The sequence below is a fragment of the Oncorhynchus nerka genome, linkage group LG15, assembly GCF_034236695.1.
Source record: "Oncorhynchus nerka isolate Pitt River linkage group LG15, Oner_Uvic_2.0, whole genome shotgun sequence".
In the NCBI taxonomy this organism is placed as follows: Eukaryota; Metazoa; Chordata; class Actinopteri; order Salmoniformes; family Salmonidae; genus Oncorhynchus; species Oncorhynchus nerka.
Genome location: NC_088410.1, coordinates 63,402,477 through 63,421,836, shown reverse-complemented (window position 1 = coordinate 63,421,836; position 19,360 = coordinate 63,402,477). Strand labels below are relative to the sequence as shown.

The window sequence follows — 19,360 nt, the reverse complement described above, 5'->3', positions numbered from 1 at the left end:
CTGTTGATAAAATTCCCTGCGGCACCGGAGTCCACTAGAGCTGTGGAGACAACCTGAGGGACAGCCAGCCAGGGAAATAGAAACCAAGAAGGATTTGGCGGAAAACGATGAGGGAATACTTACGCCTACCCGGAGAGATAGATAATCACAGGGCTGTCCCTCTGCCCTAGTGGACTTCGGCTTGAGATGCACCAGACACCACTGGAGCCCCTCCTGCCCGCAAAAGTGACACGCAATGTCTCCAGTGCTGTCGTGGAGAGGTGTTTGACCCATCTCCGTGGGTTGTCATCCCGGCACGCCAACGCCGTCTGGACCTCCTCACGCAGTCCTCTTCGAAATAGGTTGCGGAGCACCGGCTGATGCCATTTGCTGGAGGCTGCCACAGTTCAGAAGGTGAGGGCGTACTCCTCAGCGGTCTGGGCACCCTGCCGGAGTAGTCGCTCACCTCTCTCTCTGCCCTCCAGTGGATGGTCGAAGACCGCCAAGAATAGAGACATGAACCCCTCGTAGGAACCCAACTCCTCTTCTCCCCTCTCTCAAACTGCCACAGTCCAATCCAATGCTCGCCCAGTCAGTAGGGAAATGATCGGGGCAACCAAGGACCTCTCGGTGGTGGGGGCTCCAGTCTGATGAGCGAAAAAGAGAGAGCACTGGAGTAGGAAGCCACAACATTTGGATGGAGTCCCGTCATATGTCTGGGAGATAGTTGGGCATCACTGACCTGGGCTGACTGCTGGGTAGGCTGGGGGACTGGCTCGCTGGGACGACTCGTGGTAAAAGGCCCTCCGCTATTTGCAAGTGAATCCTCTCAGGTGGAGGACCTCATCCATAGTCACACACAGTTGCGCCAGCTGATCGTGGTGTTGGCAGAGTAGGTGTCCCTGTTCGCCAACTGTCTGGTACACAGTTCTCTACTGCTGCTTCCATATTTTGTGAGGTAGTATTCTGTAATGGGAGTAGGGAAACAAGTGCAGTGTGAGTTTAATGACCATGGACCTAATGCAAACCAAGAGCAGCATCTAACAAGGAAACATAAACAATACTACCTGATGAATGACAGAACAGAGTGCTAGATAAATGGTAAGTAATCAAGGTAGTAATTGAAGTCCAGGTGTAACTGATGATGGGGCGCAGGTGTGTGTAATGATGGGTTGCCAGGTGTGCGTAATGATGGGTTGCCAGGACCAGTGGTTTGTAAACCGGTGACGTTACGCTGCCGGAGCAGATGTGACATAGATAAAGCGCTTCATTGCCAAAATCCCAAACTATCCCTTTAAGATGAATACACTAACTGTAAGCACTCTGGATAAGTGTCTGCTAAATGACTAAAGTGTAGAAAAAATATATATATATTTAATCATGGTCTTTCGGCTCACTTTCCTACTGTGCAACCCCCTCTCTGTAGTCTCTACATATCTATTTTATCTGTGTGTGTGTGTGTATGTCTCTCTCTCTCCCCTTCCCTCTGTCTCGCTTCCCCTCCTCTATCCACCAGGCTGTAACTATCTCTCTATCGCAGTAGATGCATAAACGCTGATAAGCATGCAAAGGCAGCAATGCTGCAGTGAGAGAGAGGCCAATGTCTCTCTCAAGCTTTTAGTCTTCTGACACACACACACACACACAATATTAAATTGCCAGGGCAGTGTGTCACTCTAATAGGTTAATTAAATGGACGTCTTGCTTGGCTCCTCTCGTCCTTCTCAGTCTGTCTGTTCTTCTCTCGCTCTTTTCCCTGGAGTGACAGTTCATTTTCTATGGTTAGAAGCAGCAAGCTTTTGCATAGGGTTTATGGGATTCTATGAAAGATGTCAGCGTTGCTCTTGAAAAATCTGCCAGTGCGGTTAAACTGTGGTGAACAGTGGTCTCATTTGTTTAATACCCAAGGCAAAATTTGAGGTAATTAAATATCTCTTTTGTTTATTTTATTGCAATTGTATAATGTACATTTCAACTTCCGAAACCGAGAGAGGTAAGATGTCAGAGAAATCTGTAGAACCCAAAGCTTAAACACTTGCATTCCCAGTGACATGTGGCACAAGTCTGACCCTTAGTGGATGTGATAAAACATGGCATATACCAACCAGCTGTAAAACATTGAGAGGATTATATTTATTCCCTTGGCCTTCCCCAAGTGAATTGGGTTAGCGTTGGTTGCTTTCGTTTTTGGAACCGTGCTGCCTCCCGAGTGTGAGCAAGGTGCCTTGTTTCGGCCGATAGCCCCCAAAAATAGATGTTGTACGTTTCTAAACGATGCATCATGCTGCAGTATTGACAACATGACAGATTGGGGCAGATTACTGTTTGATTTGAAAAGGGTGCGCCTCCATCGCCGATTCAACCGGTTCACATCACGGGCCATAGCCTGGTGCACCACAATTCAACTTAATCAAACTCCCTCAATGGTCCTGTAAAAAAAGAGGTGGGGCTTACCTGAAAGAGGTGGGGCTATCCCTTTAAATGCTCCCATTTGAAATTCATTAGCTCTTTTTCAACCAAACCAGAATGGTACCCTCACGATGCATTTATTGACTGTGAGTATTACATGAATGTGGTGGCCAAGTTCACACTTTTATATTGTTATGTAGATTTGTTTACTGTGCCCATGGTGTCGGCACAGTAAGTTATTTGTATTCATGAATATTGATGTATAAAGTATCCCATCTTCTTGGTCAAACACTTTTTCCATTTAAAAAACCATCTCAATATATGGCTGGCTGTTTTTTTTTTTTTTCAAATGAGCAACAGAGCCAATCGGATGTTACAATTCAATGAATGATTTACCTGCGTGACATGCCAGGATTCAGGAATGGGCTTGGGTAGGCTATGTAGCGCTGTCATTAAGAGAAGCAGATAGCCTAATACACTATTGTAGCCCATAGATACAGGATTTTTATTCTGAGGTTGCTTCTCATTCTCCCAAAAAGTTTTCAGACTCCAAATGAGTAATATGAACAAATCAAATGAACTAAACTTCCTTGGTGAGGCCTTGCCTCTGTTCAAAACAGAAAAAGGGAGCTTATGGAAACTGCAATCAAACTGACCGGAGACAAACATCCTTCTCATCAATGGCTACCAGTGTTTTCTTCTCCTATGGGGAATTCGCTGGAGGAACACAAGGTCACCACCCCGTCAAAAGAATGTCATCTGTCCTCCCTTTCCTCACCACATATCGATCCAGCTCAGTTTCCTTGCGGCTCTGAGGCAAACAGCAATGTTAATGCATTGCCTCAGAAGAAGTTTGGTTGTGCATGTCCGTGCATGTGCAGCACAATGGGCCCAGGACGTGGAGACTCTAATTCTAGGGCAGTAGCTGTGTTTATCATTGTGGTTGTTTATGTTAGGATACGGTTGCTATCTTACTGTAATGTAGCTGTCTGTTTCTGGCCTTAACCTGTTCCATTTGTGTCCTTGGCTCTTTCTCAATTCCTTTCCTTTGCTGCTAGCATCCTTTCTCCTCAAAATGCATTAGAGAAAAATATCTGAGAGGAAGGACTTTCTCCAATATGGTTGCAGAGGAGGCAAGGAGATGGGATGTGAGGAATTGCAGAAATACAGATTGCGATCAAGCCCCATGCAGACTAAGATCACCCTGACCTTCCCTTTATGGTCCGTGTTATACGAGATCCTTGGGATGTCCCAACACATTTAAAATGTTTTTTTTTTTTAAATGGTTAATGGGGAAATATACATTTCTCAACTTCATATTCATCATCACCACCGCCCCAATATCAACATTTGTGAAAATGGCGCATTTCTATGTTTTGTAGTCAAAAAGATAGAGGAAAGGAAGTGTTTTCAATGACATCATCAACCAATTGGTAGAAAACTACTCATAATTGGTTAAAATCACACATGATGCGCACCAACGTCATTGGAAACACTAATTATCCCCTCCTTTTCCCCCCACATATGCTAGGGTGGTGCTAGAGATGATGACTACTATAAAGTTAAACAAATTTCCCTTTAAGTTTAGGGCAGGAACATCCCAGGGATCCTGGGAAGCACTGACCTTCCCTTTACCCCTCAGGAGGATCACTTCTCCCTCCGGCCTTTGATAGGCATCCTTGAGGCTCTTCCTGTCTCCCTCTGTGAAGGCTTCCTAGATTAAACCACTTCAAACACAGCCTTTGTACAGAGTCCCTTCCACCCAGAATATCAAACTGTTTTCCTGCTGCCTCTGATACTTTGATAGACTAGCTTGTTGCTACATTAGACTGAGTGCTTTGTAAGGAACTGGAGGGCGTAATCTAGTGTTATTACTTGGTTTCCAAGAGTTAAGTGTCTCATAGCCCACATAGCAACACTAACTGTCTACATGCACTATTTAATCTATAAAATGTAGCAAGCTTGGTCCAAGCAGTCTCCTCATACTAAGACACCAAGGTTCTAAAACTAAACCAAAACAAAGAGAAATAAATAGAGAATGAGGAAAAGGAAGGACTTACAATCAAAGACACTATGCATGCCCGCACACATACAAACGCACACGCTTGCCCACACACCCCATATAAGGTTTCTTCCTGAACTCCTATATCCAACAGTATCGTCTTTTGAACTCAAGATGGTGCCATCTTCCTGTCATTTTTGCACACTCACTCCACAAACCAACAGAAAAGTAATTGAAACAGGCCGCTCTCGTCATAAAGAGAAACAATCAACAAATCAAGGGGCAACAGTTACTGCATAAATGTTTCAAATGTCCCCTTTTCTTCTCTCAGACAAGGCGTCTTACAGATACTTTCCCCATTCGTCTCCAGTTCTTAAAGTGCAGAGGACTCATTCCATTCCCTCACTCTCATGGGGGCTGTGAGCAAAAAAAAGGGCTCTGTACTCTGAACACTCAAGTCTGGCAGGTGTGGGGTTTATGGAACACACACACACACGCACACACACACTGGGGCCAAGCGAGCATCTGGGGATGTTGCAGCTGGCCATTCTGTCATGTGAGGTGGTGCTGGTAACGGGTGAACACATCCCCAACATTACCCTTGAAGACACAGGTGGTTTTATGGGAAGTCCTGGTGTCTGTTGGTCCGATTTTAAGTTTCAGAAGGGACCTTTATGGTAAGTGTTGAATGGATACAATGCATTACAGGGCAACGGGCCCCTATTATTAACATCAAAGGAAACATTAGTTACAGCTCCCAGACGATACAGGAAATGGAAAATCTCATCACATCCTGCTGCCTGCGTAATACCTAATGCTAATGTCAGACAGTTGGAATGTTGGACGCTAAGTTTGTTTAAACACATCCCGTAGAACTGCATCCCAGACCAGCACTTTGGCCTGCACTGAATATACTGCTAATATTCACATGACAATGGGATCCTCGTGTTGTTACTGCAGCCATACATTAGCCAACTACACTTTAGCCTTAACAAAGGACAAAGTAGTAGTAACTGTCTGCCATGTTGTAGGTAATTAGGCTCTTTTCCAGTGTTGTATGTTTGTATCAGTGCTTGCTGCTCGCTGTGTTTGTTGACATCGTATCCATGGGGACAAGGTTCAGCTGGCAATCTGGCGAGTGTCAGTGTGAACGGCGAGACGCAGTCCTGGGACGTAAGGGCGTGTGGGTGGGGTCTGTATAGGACAGGCAGGGCCTGCTCTACTCTACAACACCACCCCTTATGTTCTCTCCCAAATTGTGTTTGACATGGCTAGTCCCATGGCATCAGTTGACGCAGCAGCCAATGAGTGATGGTGTCCCATGATGATGACATAGTTAAAGAGACCATGTCCATTGGAGGTTATAATTTCACTGCATTAAGATTCCCTCTAGAAGAATCACATGTAAAAACAAAACTACATTTAAACATTTATGACCAAACATCAACGAACACAATGGAAGAGTGTGTGTCGCTGTTTAGTATTGTAATGTTCCCAAACTGTTGCAGTCAGTGACAGGTGCAGAGGCAGATGGGAGGCACGTTTGGGATTTGTGCTAGGTCAGAGACGCTGGGCACCCTCCAGACTGAGACCGGCACATCTGTAGACAATCCCACTGCAGACCAGGCTTAGCAGGACCAGCTGTGGCGTGCAGGGCGGTAAAGGATGGGACTGGGGAGAGGAGCTGGACAGGATAGAACACAACTTTTTAAGGACAAACCAGAATTGGATGATAGTTTGAGAATGAATTTGAATCAAATGCTCTTGTAAAGAGGATAAGTTACTTTAGGTGTTCTTGTTTGCCAGGCTGATTTATCATGCTGAGATGATAAATGTTCAATTCAATTACAGACTTTTCTGGGACTACAACACCAGGCACGTACGTCATCACACTTTCACTCCAAAACTGTAGTAATTTCCTTTTCCACCTCTACAGAGTTGTATCAGAGCTGCCTTCGACATAACAATTCTCTCATGCTTTCGCTCTCACTCGCTCTTTGATCAATTCAAAGGGGCCTTATTGGCATGGGAAACATGGGTTTACATTACCAAAGCAAGTGAAATAATCAAACAATGCCAAAAACCAACTAAGGGTATTAAACAAAAAACTGAAAATGAACAGACATTAACAGTAAAACATTACACACAAAGTTTCAAGAGAAGAACAATGTTTAAAAGATTATATTAGGGATCAAAAAATGTACTGCATAACATTTAACTGTTACTTAAGTGATGTGACAATGTGCAAATTCTAAAATGGTGTCACGACTTCCACCGACGGTGTTCGGGAAGTGCTCGGTGGTCGTCGTCGCCGGCCTACTAGCTGCCACCGATCCGTTTTTCCTTTTCGTTTGTGTCTGTCTGTTTTGTTATCACCTGTGTCTGATTAGTTCATTGCGGTGGGTTTATTAACCTCCGCTGCCTGCTAGTCTTTGTGTGGGATTATTTTGCTGTGTTAGCTCTGTTAGGGGTGCGTGTTTGCGCCACAGGTTTATTTTCCCTCACTGTCGTTGTACCTGTTGGTACTGTATTAGCAGTAGAGGTTTCTCCTCCGTGTGTTTCGTGATTTTCCCCGCCTGTTGTTGATGGGTTGGGACTTATAATAAACGACTGGTCCAACTGGAATTCCTTGCTCTCCTGCTCCTGACTCCTGCACCTACCTCTTCTTAGGAGGCACCTAACAAATGGTCCTTTTGTAGCTCATTTGGTAGAGCATGGCGTTTGTAATAACAGGGTAGTGGATTCAATTCCCAGGACCACCCATAAGTAAAATGTATGCAGGCATGATTGTAAATTGCTTTGGATTAAAGCGTCTGCTAAATGGCTATTAATATAATAATATACAAATGACGCGGGAAATAAACATGTTATACTTACATTGGTTTTTGACCCACTGGTTGACCTTTTCTTGTGGCAGCAGGTCACAGATTTATAATACTGTGATTGCACACTGTGGTATTCCACCTTGGAGTTTGTCAAAATGTTCATTTGTGTTCGAATTCTTTGTGGGTTTGTGTAATTTGAGGAAAGTGCATTTCTCTTGTACGGTCGTATATTTGACCTAAGGTTAGAAACTGCAGCTCGGTTTCCACCTAATTTTGTGAGCAGTGGCCACATATATCCTGTCATCTCTTAAAACCTTTAAGCTAATGTAGGCTAATGCAATTAGCATGAGCTTGTAAGTAACAAGATAATTTCCCAGGACATAGACATGTCTGATATTGGCAGAGCTTAAATTCTTGTTAATCTAACTGCACTGTCCAATTTACAGTAGCTATTACCGTGAAATAATACCATGCTATTGTTTGAGGAGCGTGCACAATTTTTAATATGAAAAGTGATTAATAAACCAATTTGGCACATTTGGGCAGACTTAATACAAAATGTTGAACAGCAATGCAATGGTTCCTTGGATCAGTCTAACACTTTGCATATACACTGCTGCCATCTAGTGGCCAAAATCTAAATTGCAGCTGGGTTGGAATAATACATGATGGCCTTTCTCTTGCATTTCAAAGATCGTACAAAAAAAAATACAAAAGAATGGTTGTTTTTTTCTTTGTATTTTACCAGATCTATTGTGTTATATTCCTTTCACACTTCTACAAACTGTGTGTCCTTTCAAATCGTACCAATAATATGCATCTCCTTGCTTCAGGGCCTGAATTACAGGCAGTTAGATTTGGGTATGTCATTTCAGATGAATTTTTTTTTTAAAGGGTCCGTTCCTGAAAAGGTTAAGAGCCATGTCTGTGTATGCTGATCTCTCTCAATAGCAAGGCTATGCTCACTGAGTCTGTACATTGTCGTGGAAATTCTACACAGGGACAGTCGAAGTCAATCTTAAATGAATCATTCTTTATTAACAGCAAGCTGGAGAGGTCATAGTCAAACTTAGATGCATAAAGTATCAGTCTGAAGTGAGCTCTGTCAGGGCAGTCCGGTTCTCTTTACTGCTTACACAAACAAGTGTTATTTGCATGATTTTAGCTTATTCATAATTAATTCATCGTTAATGTTTGGTTCATGCATGTGACCGACCGATACCTCACGAGGCTTCTCTCCAAGCTGAGACCTTGAAACGGAGATATCCCTTTCGTTCTCAAAATAAGGTTCTGGCCATACTGCCAAATTGCAGATACTAATAGTGAGGATTCTTCCTAGCCACGATCAATCAGTCACTTGCATTAATACAGAAATTGGTTATTAGAAAAGCACAAACATAAAATGTTCCATCACATGCCCTCCTTTTATCACTCACTGTGATTATCATTTCATTTTATTCATTTGGTTATTACTTAAACTATCAAAGGAGTAGGTAAACAAAATCAACGCATAAAACCAGACACTTCATCCTTTCAAACCCTTCATTCTGGGTTTACAATCCAACTTGTAAAACCATGGCTTAAGACCTTTGCTTCATACAGTTACACATATGCTTCATTGCCAGAATCCATAAATTAAATTGTGTAGTGACATTTTCAACTGGAACTTTTGTTGTGAGTGGCATGTTGATGACAGATCGGTATCTCAATACATTTAGTCTTAATTACTATACATTTCGCGGTGTGAAGACCTCCACAATCAACCTGATACCCCAAATAAACATTTTTGGACAAGCCTTAATCAATTACAGACACCGTTGACCATCCCCTCCCTCTCGGCATTTCATTTTCTTCTTCAGATAGTGTTTCAGTTCGTCCTCCCAATGGCACATGTTCAAAGTGGATGGCCCTTTATAATGTCCCAATTTCAATATCTGAGGAATTATCTGATTTCCTCCAGCAAACAAAACTCTCACCAAGGCCGGCACCATCTTTTGCGGTCCATTATATCTTGTCTAATTTCCTACCAGTACACCAGCAGCATGAGAAGTTTGGACAGGATCTTTCTCTATGCTCTCTCCACGTGGGCACATATCACTCATGAGAGAAGGCAGTTGATAGCTTCGACTGGATGCTATGTACAGGTTGCTGGCTTGGACTCAGGTTTCAGGTAGAAGTGGTGAAGGGCCATCGTGAATGCCACTGTCGCCATTACTTAAGCCTATTCGAGGGGGTGAGGCTCACACTGTTCTTGGCCAAATTATCCCTTCTGTGCATCTAGATGCTGTCTGTGGTCACCTTCAACATAACCTCAAGAGAGGAAAGACCAGAACAACAGTTTAATTTAGGGATTTTCTGATTCAGGAAATCTAGACAAATGGTTGACAAATTGGTATGGTATGACTAATTATAACTACTACCAATATTTTTAATACAAGCATCTAACACAAATTTCAAAGAGATTAACAAGACACTGATGAATTTTTCAAATTGGTTTATACTCCCCCATCATATTGGCGATCTCACCGCAGTTACAGAGTCAGGGAGTTAGAGGGCTAATCCCGACCATCCAGCAGACCAAATCTGGTGAGATTTGTATTGAAACAAGACAAAAACAAAACAACAACCATACACTTCTTCCCTTTAGACACATGACTCACATTGTGATTCATATGTAAAAAGAAAAAAAAAACTACAGTAGAGGGTTAAATCAAAATTCATATATTTATATATAAATGTAATCCTAATTATCAGTGTTTACATATTGCAATTAAATGTCACCCAATGTCTCTAGCCTTTCTAGTGAGGGTGATCAGGCCTCAACAGAAAGTCAGAACAGAGGTCATTCAACACATTAAGTTAGTGTTTCTTTCCCTCAAAATTGAAAGATATTTCAAACATTTTGTATACCATGTTCACATTGGGTTTTTCAGTATATTTCTTATCAGGAGAACTGACGTGTGTGCAACAAACTCTGACAATAGAACTTCAGAAAATGTCATTTGTGTGCCCTTTTAAGGTGCATCCTTTCTAACCTGTGAAAAACCCACTAAAATAAAAAAAATAAAAAGACCCCACACAATAAATCAGTATTAACACCACTAACAAATATTCAATAACAGGTGGATTGTGTGTGGGTACTGGCATTTGTGGTAAAATGTAGGGTAAAAACGAACATAATGGCCAGGCCTTACTTAATATGGGAGCTCCCTTAACAGACGGATTTGTGTACCTTTTTATACAAACTTCTCCCAAGGCACCTTCCTCAGAAAGCATTTCAAAGGGAGGGATACTGAATCATCGGTATACTCATCAAAAAACTTGTTATTGGACATTCCATAAGTCCTGGAAGAAAGAAAATGAACATGTACTTAGTTTGCATATCTTAATCAGTCCTAAAAATTCTTAATCGAGTTTACTGCATCTTGGGCAGGAAGTCTTGATAAATCCATGCGTATACAGAACTTCAGACGCATCAGATGATACGGTGTCCTGTTAAGCTGAATGGACACCATTCATTTTGACCTGTTGCATTGACATATGATCTGAACTGACGATGACATCAACTAGTGAAAATATGAAACCTGCTGTTTAACAAATCTGCTACGACCTTCAAAAGGTTGGTGCTGGCTTATCAGCTCAATATTTGGTACTTGGATCAAATCAAATGTATTTATAAAGCCCTTCTTACATCAGCTGATATCTCAAAGTGCTGTACAGAAACTCAGCTTAAAACCCCAAACAGCAAGCAATGCAGGTGTAGAAGCACGGTGGCTAGGAAAAACTCCCTAGAAAGGCCAAAACCTAGAGAGGAACCAGGCTATGATGACATGGCCAAGATGTTTAAATGTTCATAGATGACCAGCAGGGTCAAATAATAATAATTACAGTGGTTGTCGAGGGTGCAACAGGTCAGCACCTCAGGAGTAAATGTCCGTTGGCTTTTCATAGACGATCATTCAGAGTTTCTCTACCACTCCTGCTGTCTCTAGAGAGTTGAAAACAGGAGGTCTGGGACCGGTAGCACGTCCAGTGAACAGGTCAGGGTTCCATAGCCGGAGGCAGAACAGTTGAAACTGGAGCAGCAGCATGGCCAGGTGCACTGGGGACAGCAAGGAGTCATCAGGCCAGGTAGTCCTGAGGCATGGTCCTAGGGCTGAGAGAGAGAGAGAGAGAGAGAATTTAAATTCACACAGGACACCTGATAAGACAGGAGAAATACTCCAGATATAACAGACTGACCCTAGCCCCCTGACACAAACTACTGGAGGCTGAGACAGGAGGGGTCGGGAGACACTGTGGCCCCATCCAACAATACCCCCGTACAGGGACAAACAGGTAGGATATAACCCAACCACTTTGCCAAAGCACAGCTCCCACACCAGTAGAGGGATATCTTCAACCACCAACTTACCATCCTGAGACAAGGTCGAGTATAGCCCACAAAGATCTCCGCCACGGCACAACCCAAGGGGGGGGGCGCCAACCCAGATCTACTTCAATTGTGGACACAGCTCCACGTAATGGAAACTGATTATTGTTTTAGATGACATTACCTTCTTACTTAAATCAGTGGTGCTACCCAAACTATAGAATTGACTAATAATAATAATTGGAAATGGTCAAAAACGTCTCTTATTCAATTATTCAAACCTCTGTCCCAAATTTTCCCACTGTGTCCCTTTTTAAGCCTGTTTGAGTTCAGTGAGTACTGGCGGCTATCTATTGTTTCACAGGAAACTTAAGGAAATCACAGGAAATCTCTAACCCAAACACCAGATGACAGCCTCCAATTTAACGTCAGTCCCAAGCCTCAATCCCTCTGTTCGTCATGTGACCTTGTATTGAAATATTTACTTCTTCAAATTACTAAAACATTGCATTATTAGAGTGCTATCTGAAAGCCACTAATATTACCATTCACTTTGTTATCTTCACTAGTCTGCATATGTTTCCTTAAACTAGGACTCCCTTCTTCCCAATAGGAAGAACTTCTCAATCACTATTGCTAATACACTTGGATCACTCTCAAACAATGTTCTGCTTTTTCCCCTATTACAAGGCTTAAAAACAAAACAAACATAACCTTCTCGTTATTGGAAGGCATTGTTTTCATTTGAGTCTACACTAACAATGTCATACTTAATATTTATTACCAATTTCTGTTGCATATACACTTTCTGCTTCACACTTATTAAATGTATATTATTTTAAGATGAACATGTAATGCGCCTAAATTCATAGAATACATCGGCCAATTCAGAAGGGAGGAGACATTTTCTGGGATTAAAACATGTATTAAAACTGGGCTAGCACTGTCTATCAGTCCCCTGCAGATGGCGTGCTCTGTCCAGTCTCCACCTAGCAAGTGAAACTCTAATCCAATTTACATTTACACATTGTTACTTCATCAAATCTAATAACCCATTATACTATTTATTTCTCAAATACTTTTTTCACCACTTCCGTAAGTCTACATGTGGATATGCAAGTTGTGTGTGTGTGTGTGTATATAATGAACACAGCAACAAAAAAAACATCCTCACTGTCAACTGCGTTTATTTTCAGCAAACTGAACATGTAAATATTTGATTGAACATAAGATTCAATATCTGAGACAAACTTCCACAGATATGTGGCTAACAGAAATGGAATAATTTTGCCAGTTCTTGCTGTGAGATGTTACCCCACTCTTCCACCAAGGCACCTGCAAGTTCCTGGACATTTCTGTGGGGAACGGCCCTAGCCTTCACCCTCCGATCCAACAGGTCCCAGACGTGCTCAATGGTATTGAGATCCGAGCTCTTTGCTGGCCAGGAAATCACTCACAGAACGAGCAGTATGGCTGGTGGCAATGTCATGCTGGAGGGTCATGTCAGGATGAGCCTGCAGGAAGGGTACCACATGAGGGAGGAAGATATCTTCCCTGTAACACACAGAATTGAGATTGCCTGCAATGACAACAAGCCCAGTCCGATGATGCTGTGACACACCATGACGGACCATCCCTCTCCAAATTGATCCCGCTCCAGAGTACAGGCCTCAGTGTAACGCTCATTCCTTCGACAATAAACGTGAATCCGACCATCACCCCTTGTGAAACAAAACCGCGACTCGTCAGTGAAGAGCACTTTTTGCCAGTCCTGTCTGGTCCAGCAACGGTGGGTTTGTGCCCATAGGCAACGTTGTTTCCGGTGATGTCTGGTGAGGACCTGCCTTACAACAGGCCTACAAGCCCTCAGTCCAGCCTCTCTCAGCCTATTGCGGACAGTCTGAGCACTGATGGAGGGATTGTGCGTTCCTTGTTTAACTCTGGCTGTTGTTGTTGCCATCCTGTACCTATCCCGCAGGTGTGATATTCGGATGTACTGATCCTGTGCAGGTGTTGTAACACGCGGTCTGCAACTGCGAGGACGATCAGCTGTCCGTCCTGTCTCCCTGTAGCAATGTCTTGGGCGTCTCACAGTACAGACATTGCAATTTATTGCCCTGGCCACATCTGCAGTCCTCATGCCTCCTTGCAGCATGCCTAAGGCATGTTCACGCAGATGAGCAGGGACTCTGGGCATCTTTCTTTTGGTGTTTTTCAGAGTCAGTAGAAAGGCCTCTTTTAATGTCCTAAGTTTTCATAACTGTGACATAATTGCCTACCGCCTGTAAGATTTTAGTGTCTTAACAACCGTTCCACAGGTGCATGTTCATTAATTGTTTACGGTTCATTGAACAACCATGGGAAACAGTGTAGATCAATAAAGATCTGTGAAGTTATTTGGATTCATACTAATTATCTTTCAAAGACAGGGTCCTGGAAAAAGGAAATTTTTTGGTTGTGTGTGTATAATCAAATCTCTAGTAACCGATTTTATACAGGCGACAATTTAATTTCATATCTTCCTACACACACACACCTTAGTGTTCCATTCACACATTTCATTTCCCTATATAACGTTATAAATCAACTTATGTATTCACATCCACGCCATCCACATGTTTTTACTCCATGTGTAACTCTGTGTCGTTGTATCTGTCGAACTGCTTTGCTTTATCTTGGCCAGGTCGCAATTGTAAATGAGAACTTGTTCTCAACTTGCCTACCTGGTTAAATAAAGGTGAAATAAACCAGCAATGATCACAGCACAGCCAGCCCGAGAGGTACACATGTTCTCATGGAAATCTCAGTGTCCGGGGGTATCGATGAACAACCCTTATCCATCTCGCCTGTTACCCTCTCAAGCTTTTCAATGGCTTCTCCTGTCTGTGCTCACTGCCTGTAGATCGACAGATGGAGGTGGACAGAAGCCCTTGATAACATTATAGATCACACAGAACTGGTTGGGGTATTCATTCAGACACGCACCTCTTTCACATCCACATTCACAGTACTATTCCTTAGGCTTTCCATGATACCGTCACTTGCCCTCGCTCTAGTCTTCTCACCAAAAGACCAGTGAATAAATAGCCTTCTCACCATAAGACTGTGTACCATTTTATTGTTAAGTTTAAAAAACTATTTAAAAGAAAAACGTTTTTTTTTCATATTTAATTTAAATTGACTTACTGAAATTCAGTTGCCGTCTCCCTCAATTGTTCATGGATGATGCGTCTCCTCCTGGGCAGCTCACAGTAAGGGTCTGGGCGGGTCCTCGTCGTCTTTTGGTCAGATGGGAACTTCCCTTACGCTTCATAAAATGCACCACCGGTTTTCCTTGCAGACCCCCACTGAAATGCTCCGCAGGCAGAATCAATCATCCAGTTCGTGATGCTAAATTGTCATGGAAGTCAATCTTAAATGAATCATTGTTTATTAACAGCAAACTGGAGAGGTCACAGTCAAACTTAGATGAATAAAGTACTGGTCTGAAGTGAGCTCCCCCAGGGCAGTCCTGTTAGAACTCTTATACTGGTTATATACAGTATATAAGATATACAGACAAGTTATATTTGCATGATTTAGCTTATAGCCTCGTTATTGTGTTACTGTTCATTTTATTTTCTAATTTAGTTTATTTAGTAAATATTTTCTTTCTTAAGCATTTCACTGTAAGGTCTACACCTATTGTATTTGTCGCATGTGTGTAACGGTTTTCTTTAGGTGAAGTAGAGGCGGACCAAAACGCAGCGTGATTATATTGATTCATGTTTAATAAACAAAGATAAACACGAACACTACAAAACAATAACCGTGGAAAACCAAAAACAGCCCTGTCTGGTGCAAAACAGAGACAGGAACAATCACCCACAAACACACAGTGAAACCCAGGCTACCTAAGTATGATTCTCAATCAGAGACAACTAATGACACCTGCCTCTGATTGAGAACCATACTAGGCCGAAACATAGAAATACCCAAAACCTAGAAAAACAGACTGCCCCCCCAACTCCCGGCCTGACCATACTAAATAAATACAAAACAAAGTAAATAAAGGTCAGAACGTGACAATGTGACTAATAAAATTTGATTTGAAACAGATGTTTGATTTCAGAGTCTAGTAGGGTGAGCCGGGTGCTGCGGACTGTTCTCGTGCCCTCGCCAATTAATTGATATAAATGTTGAAGAGGGTGGGGCTCAATCTGCATCCCTGTCTCACCCCGGCCCCGAGGGAAGAAATCTGTGTTTATTGGACCGCACACTTATTGTTTGTACATTGATTTTATAATATTATAGGTTTTCCTCCCAACACCGCTTTCCGTCAGTGTATACAGCAGGCCCTCATGCCAAATTCAGTCAAAAGCTTTTTTGAAGTCACCAAAGCATGTGAAGACTTTGCTTTTATTTTGGTTGTCAATTAGGGTGTGCAGGGTGTATACGTTGTATGGTAATTTGGTAAAAACCACCAGAGGAGCGACAGGGAGACCAGAAAAGCCAAAGATGAAACACAATACAGACAAGTGGGCATTAGCCGGCCAAATGATTTGCGCAAAAATAAAGAGTTTCTCTCTGGCTTTTGCTTACTTTTAATTTCTCCTCCACTCACTAAAAGCCTCTGCATTCTAAAAGAGAAGTGATTGGGCCTGGTGTTCAATGAATGGTTTATTTCAGAATAACTCATCTCTATAGCTTTAGTCACACTGTTTTGTGTCACAATCGGGTTGTGAATCATTTTCCTGTGTAACACTGTACGTACATGCATAATTGAGGCCAACGATGAGAGGAACATCCACCCAGGCATCTCATTCCTCTGGTGAAGAAGCCCCACAGCAGATACTGTACATACAGACAAGGGGGAACATATCAGCATCTGCATGCTGTTTCACTGGGGACCTATCTCAGTGTAGTGCCTCAAATGATATGCTGGTTAACTAATAATGGTTTCAGGCCAAAACAGATTTCTGGTATTTCTGGTTGTTTAGTGTAGTTCTATATCTGAGTTTATTCTCAGAATGAACTAATAGAAATACCTATTGGTTGTGGGTGCCGATTTGTAGTCAGCCTTCAAGACAAACTTGACTTTCCTCTGATTTTGTTTCACCTTAACAATAAAGGCTTGATAAAGCTGTAACACTTTTTGTAGTGCTCATCATCATTAACTCCTAAATAAGGTAATGTCACCGCTGAAACTTTATTGCTTCAAGATGAGGAGCTTTCACACAGGGCTCTCTTGTATATTGCCCTCTCCTGATGAGGCCCACAAAGGGGACGGACGGACACACACACACACACACACACACACACTATGGGTTGCATCATTATTTGGAACTATGATCATCCCCTCCGTAGTCTGTGCTCCCCCTCCCATTCTTCCCTCCCTGCCTCCACTAGCCTCAGAGCCAGATGGATTATCTCATCAATCACGTCTCCCAGAGCGCTCTGCCTCCTTTGTGTATCCCACCAATACTGTACTATCCCCAGCCAGTCAAAAAACAGTCAAAAAAATTCAATTACCTCATCAGCCCCACTCTATTTATCTACACTTTGTGAAGCACTCAAGCAGGAAACAGCTAATCTAGTCCAGGCACGAAAACCTCTTAATACAGTGCTTCACAGAAATGTATTGTATGAGGGTTTGGCAGAGGTTCGGGAAGCCTGATACATTGGAACTCTCTATAATCCATCACATAGAGATAGCTAGAGCCCTCTTCACACACACATATACATACACATACACACACACACACACAGAGAGAGAGGGGGGGCAGAGCTGGAGAGAGAGGCAGAGATGGAGAGAGAATCCAGCGACAAGAAAGCGGTCTTATCAGTGAGGGGCTGTCACAGAACACCGTGATTCCTGGCAATCAGACAGCAGCTCCCAACCCAACACTGTCTTCTAGAGAGAAAGAAGAGCTTCCCCTATCAAACCCAGCCAGAGATCTCTCTTATTACCAATACACAATTGATCTTTATCTCAGAGGGTTGCATGGTTAATACCCCAAAGGCCATGTTCCTCCTGTGTGTTCCTGCATGTAACTTATGGTGGCAATATATATGATGCAATAACTATTGTAAAATGTTAAAGTCGATCTGTGTTTGAATACTCATACTAACCATACTATCTGTGAAGTAAATTGAGTATGTAGTATGCTTATTGGTCATAGTATGGCTATAGTTAGTATGCCAAAAGTTCGCAGATGTCATACTAAATAGAGTTCCAAAATACTAACTATACAAGCAGTGGACACTGTTTCTGTGCTTTTAGGGCCTGTCATGACAAATAGTGTCCCCGTCTACATCACAATGGCATTCGATGAGTTCTAGCTGCTGTTGCTAGGGTTCTTGCACCAAATTGTCTGTTGCTTGGCTCTATTTTACCTTGCAGCGGTCGTCACTTGCTCTGAGACCTTGAAGTAGTAGTTCTCCTTGCTCTGCAAGGGCCACGGCTTTTGTGGAGCGATGGGTAACTATGCTTCGTGGGTGACTGTTGTTGATGTGTGTAGAGGGTCCCTGGTTCGCGCCCGGGTATGGGCGAGGGGACGGTCTAAAGTTATACTGTTACACTACTTTTGAATAACATACTTTCAGATCATTGAAATTCCACCTGATGTGGAAGTTGTCGAACCAGATCAGAATGCCTTTAAGGACCACGTTCAGTCACAGGCTGAGAAGGACGTGGAGGTTTATGACCTGCTGTTAATTTATTTTCTGGCCCTCCGAGAGATATTTGTAATAATATGCAATATATTTGCATTTATTTCTGTTATCAATCAAGGTGAGACGGAACATCAACAAGGCGCAGGATAAGCAGAGGGAGAGCTACCGGAGGAGAATCAAGGTGAGACGGAACATCAACAAGGCGCAGGATAAGCAGAGGGAGAGCTACCGGAGGAGAATCAAGGTGAGACGGAACATCAACAAGGCGCAGGATAAGCAGAGGGAGAGCTACCGGAGGAGAATCAAGGTGAGACGGAACATCAACAAGGCGCAGGATAAGCAGAGGGAGAGCTACCGGAGGAGAATCAAGGTGAGACGGAACATCAACAAGGCGCAGGATAAGCAGAGGGAGAGCTACCGGAGGAGAATCAAGGTGAGACAGAACATCAACAAGGCGCAGGATAAGCAGAGGGAGAGCTACCGGAGGAGAATCAAGGTGAGACGGAACATCAACAAGGCGCAGGATAAGCAGAGGGAGAGCTACCGGAGGAGAATCAAGGTGAGACGGAACATCAACAAGGCGCAGGATAAGCAGAGGGAGAACTACCGGAGGAGAATCAAGGTGAGACGGAACATCAACAAGGCGCAGGATAAGCAGAGGGAGAGCTACCGGAGGAGAATCAAGGGGACACGTGCTTCAACATCCGGGCGAATGACTTGGTTTGGAAGAAGGACGAAAGGACGAAAGGAAGGAGAGACCTGGGAAACCTCGTTGCTCTTTCGCTCCTAGCTGGGGTCATCATCCGTTAAGATGAATGTGCATGAATTTCTCTGTCCATCGTGACTGTCATTTGTTTTGTCTGATGTTTTCCCCACCCTTGTTTTCACTGCTTGGCTGGCTCCCCACCTCAAGACAGTAGATATTTTGCTACATTGGATCATGTTGTAAATGGTATGTTATTGTAAATAAATAAACTTTTTTTTTTTGGTAATTTGTTTTATTTCAACTTTATTTAACCAGTTAGGCAAGTTGAGAACAAGTTCTCATTTACAACTGCGGCCTGGCAGAGATAAAGCAAAGCAGTTTGACACGTACAACACAGTTATACATGGTGTAAA

At 42.9% G+C, this 19,360-nt stretch overlaps 1 protein-coding gene across 1 annotated transcript; it reads left to right on the top strand.

The window, feature by feature from the left end:
* Positions 1-2,506: 2,506 nt before the first annotated feature.
* LOC135559920 (serine/threonine-protein kinase fray2-like) lies at positions 2,507-19,221 on the top strand. The gene is made up of 2 exons (XM_065000799.1): positions 2,507-2,534; positions 18,360-19,221. The coding sequence occupies exons 1-2, from the start codon at positions 2,520-2,522 to the stop codon at positions 19,029-19,031; spliced, it is 687 nt and encodes a 228-aa protein (XP_064856871.1). The 5' UTR covers positions 2,507-2,519; the 3' UTR covers positions 19,032-19,221.
* The last annotated feature ends 139 nt before the right edge of the window (positions 19,222-19,360 follow it).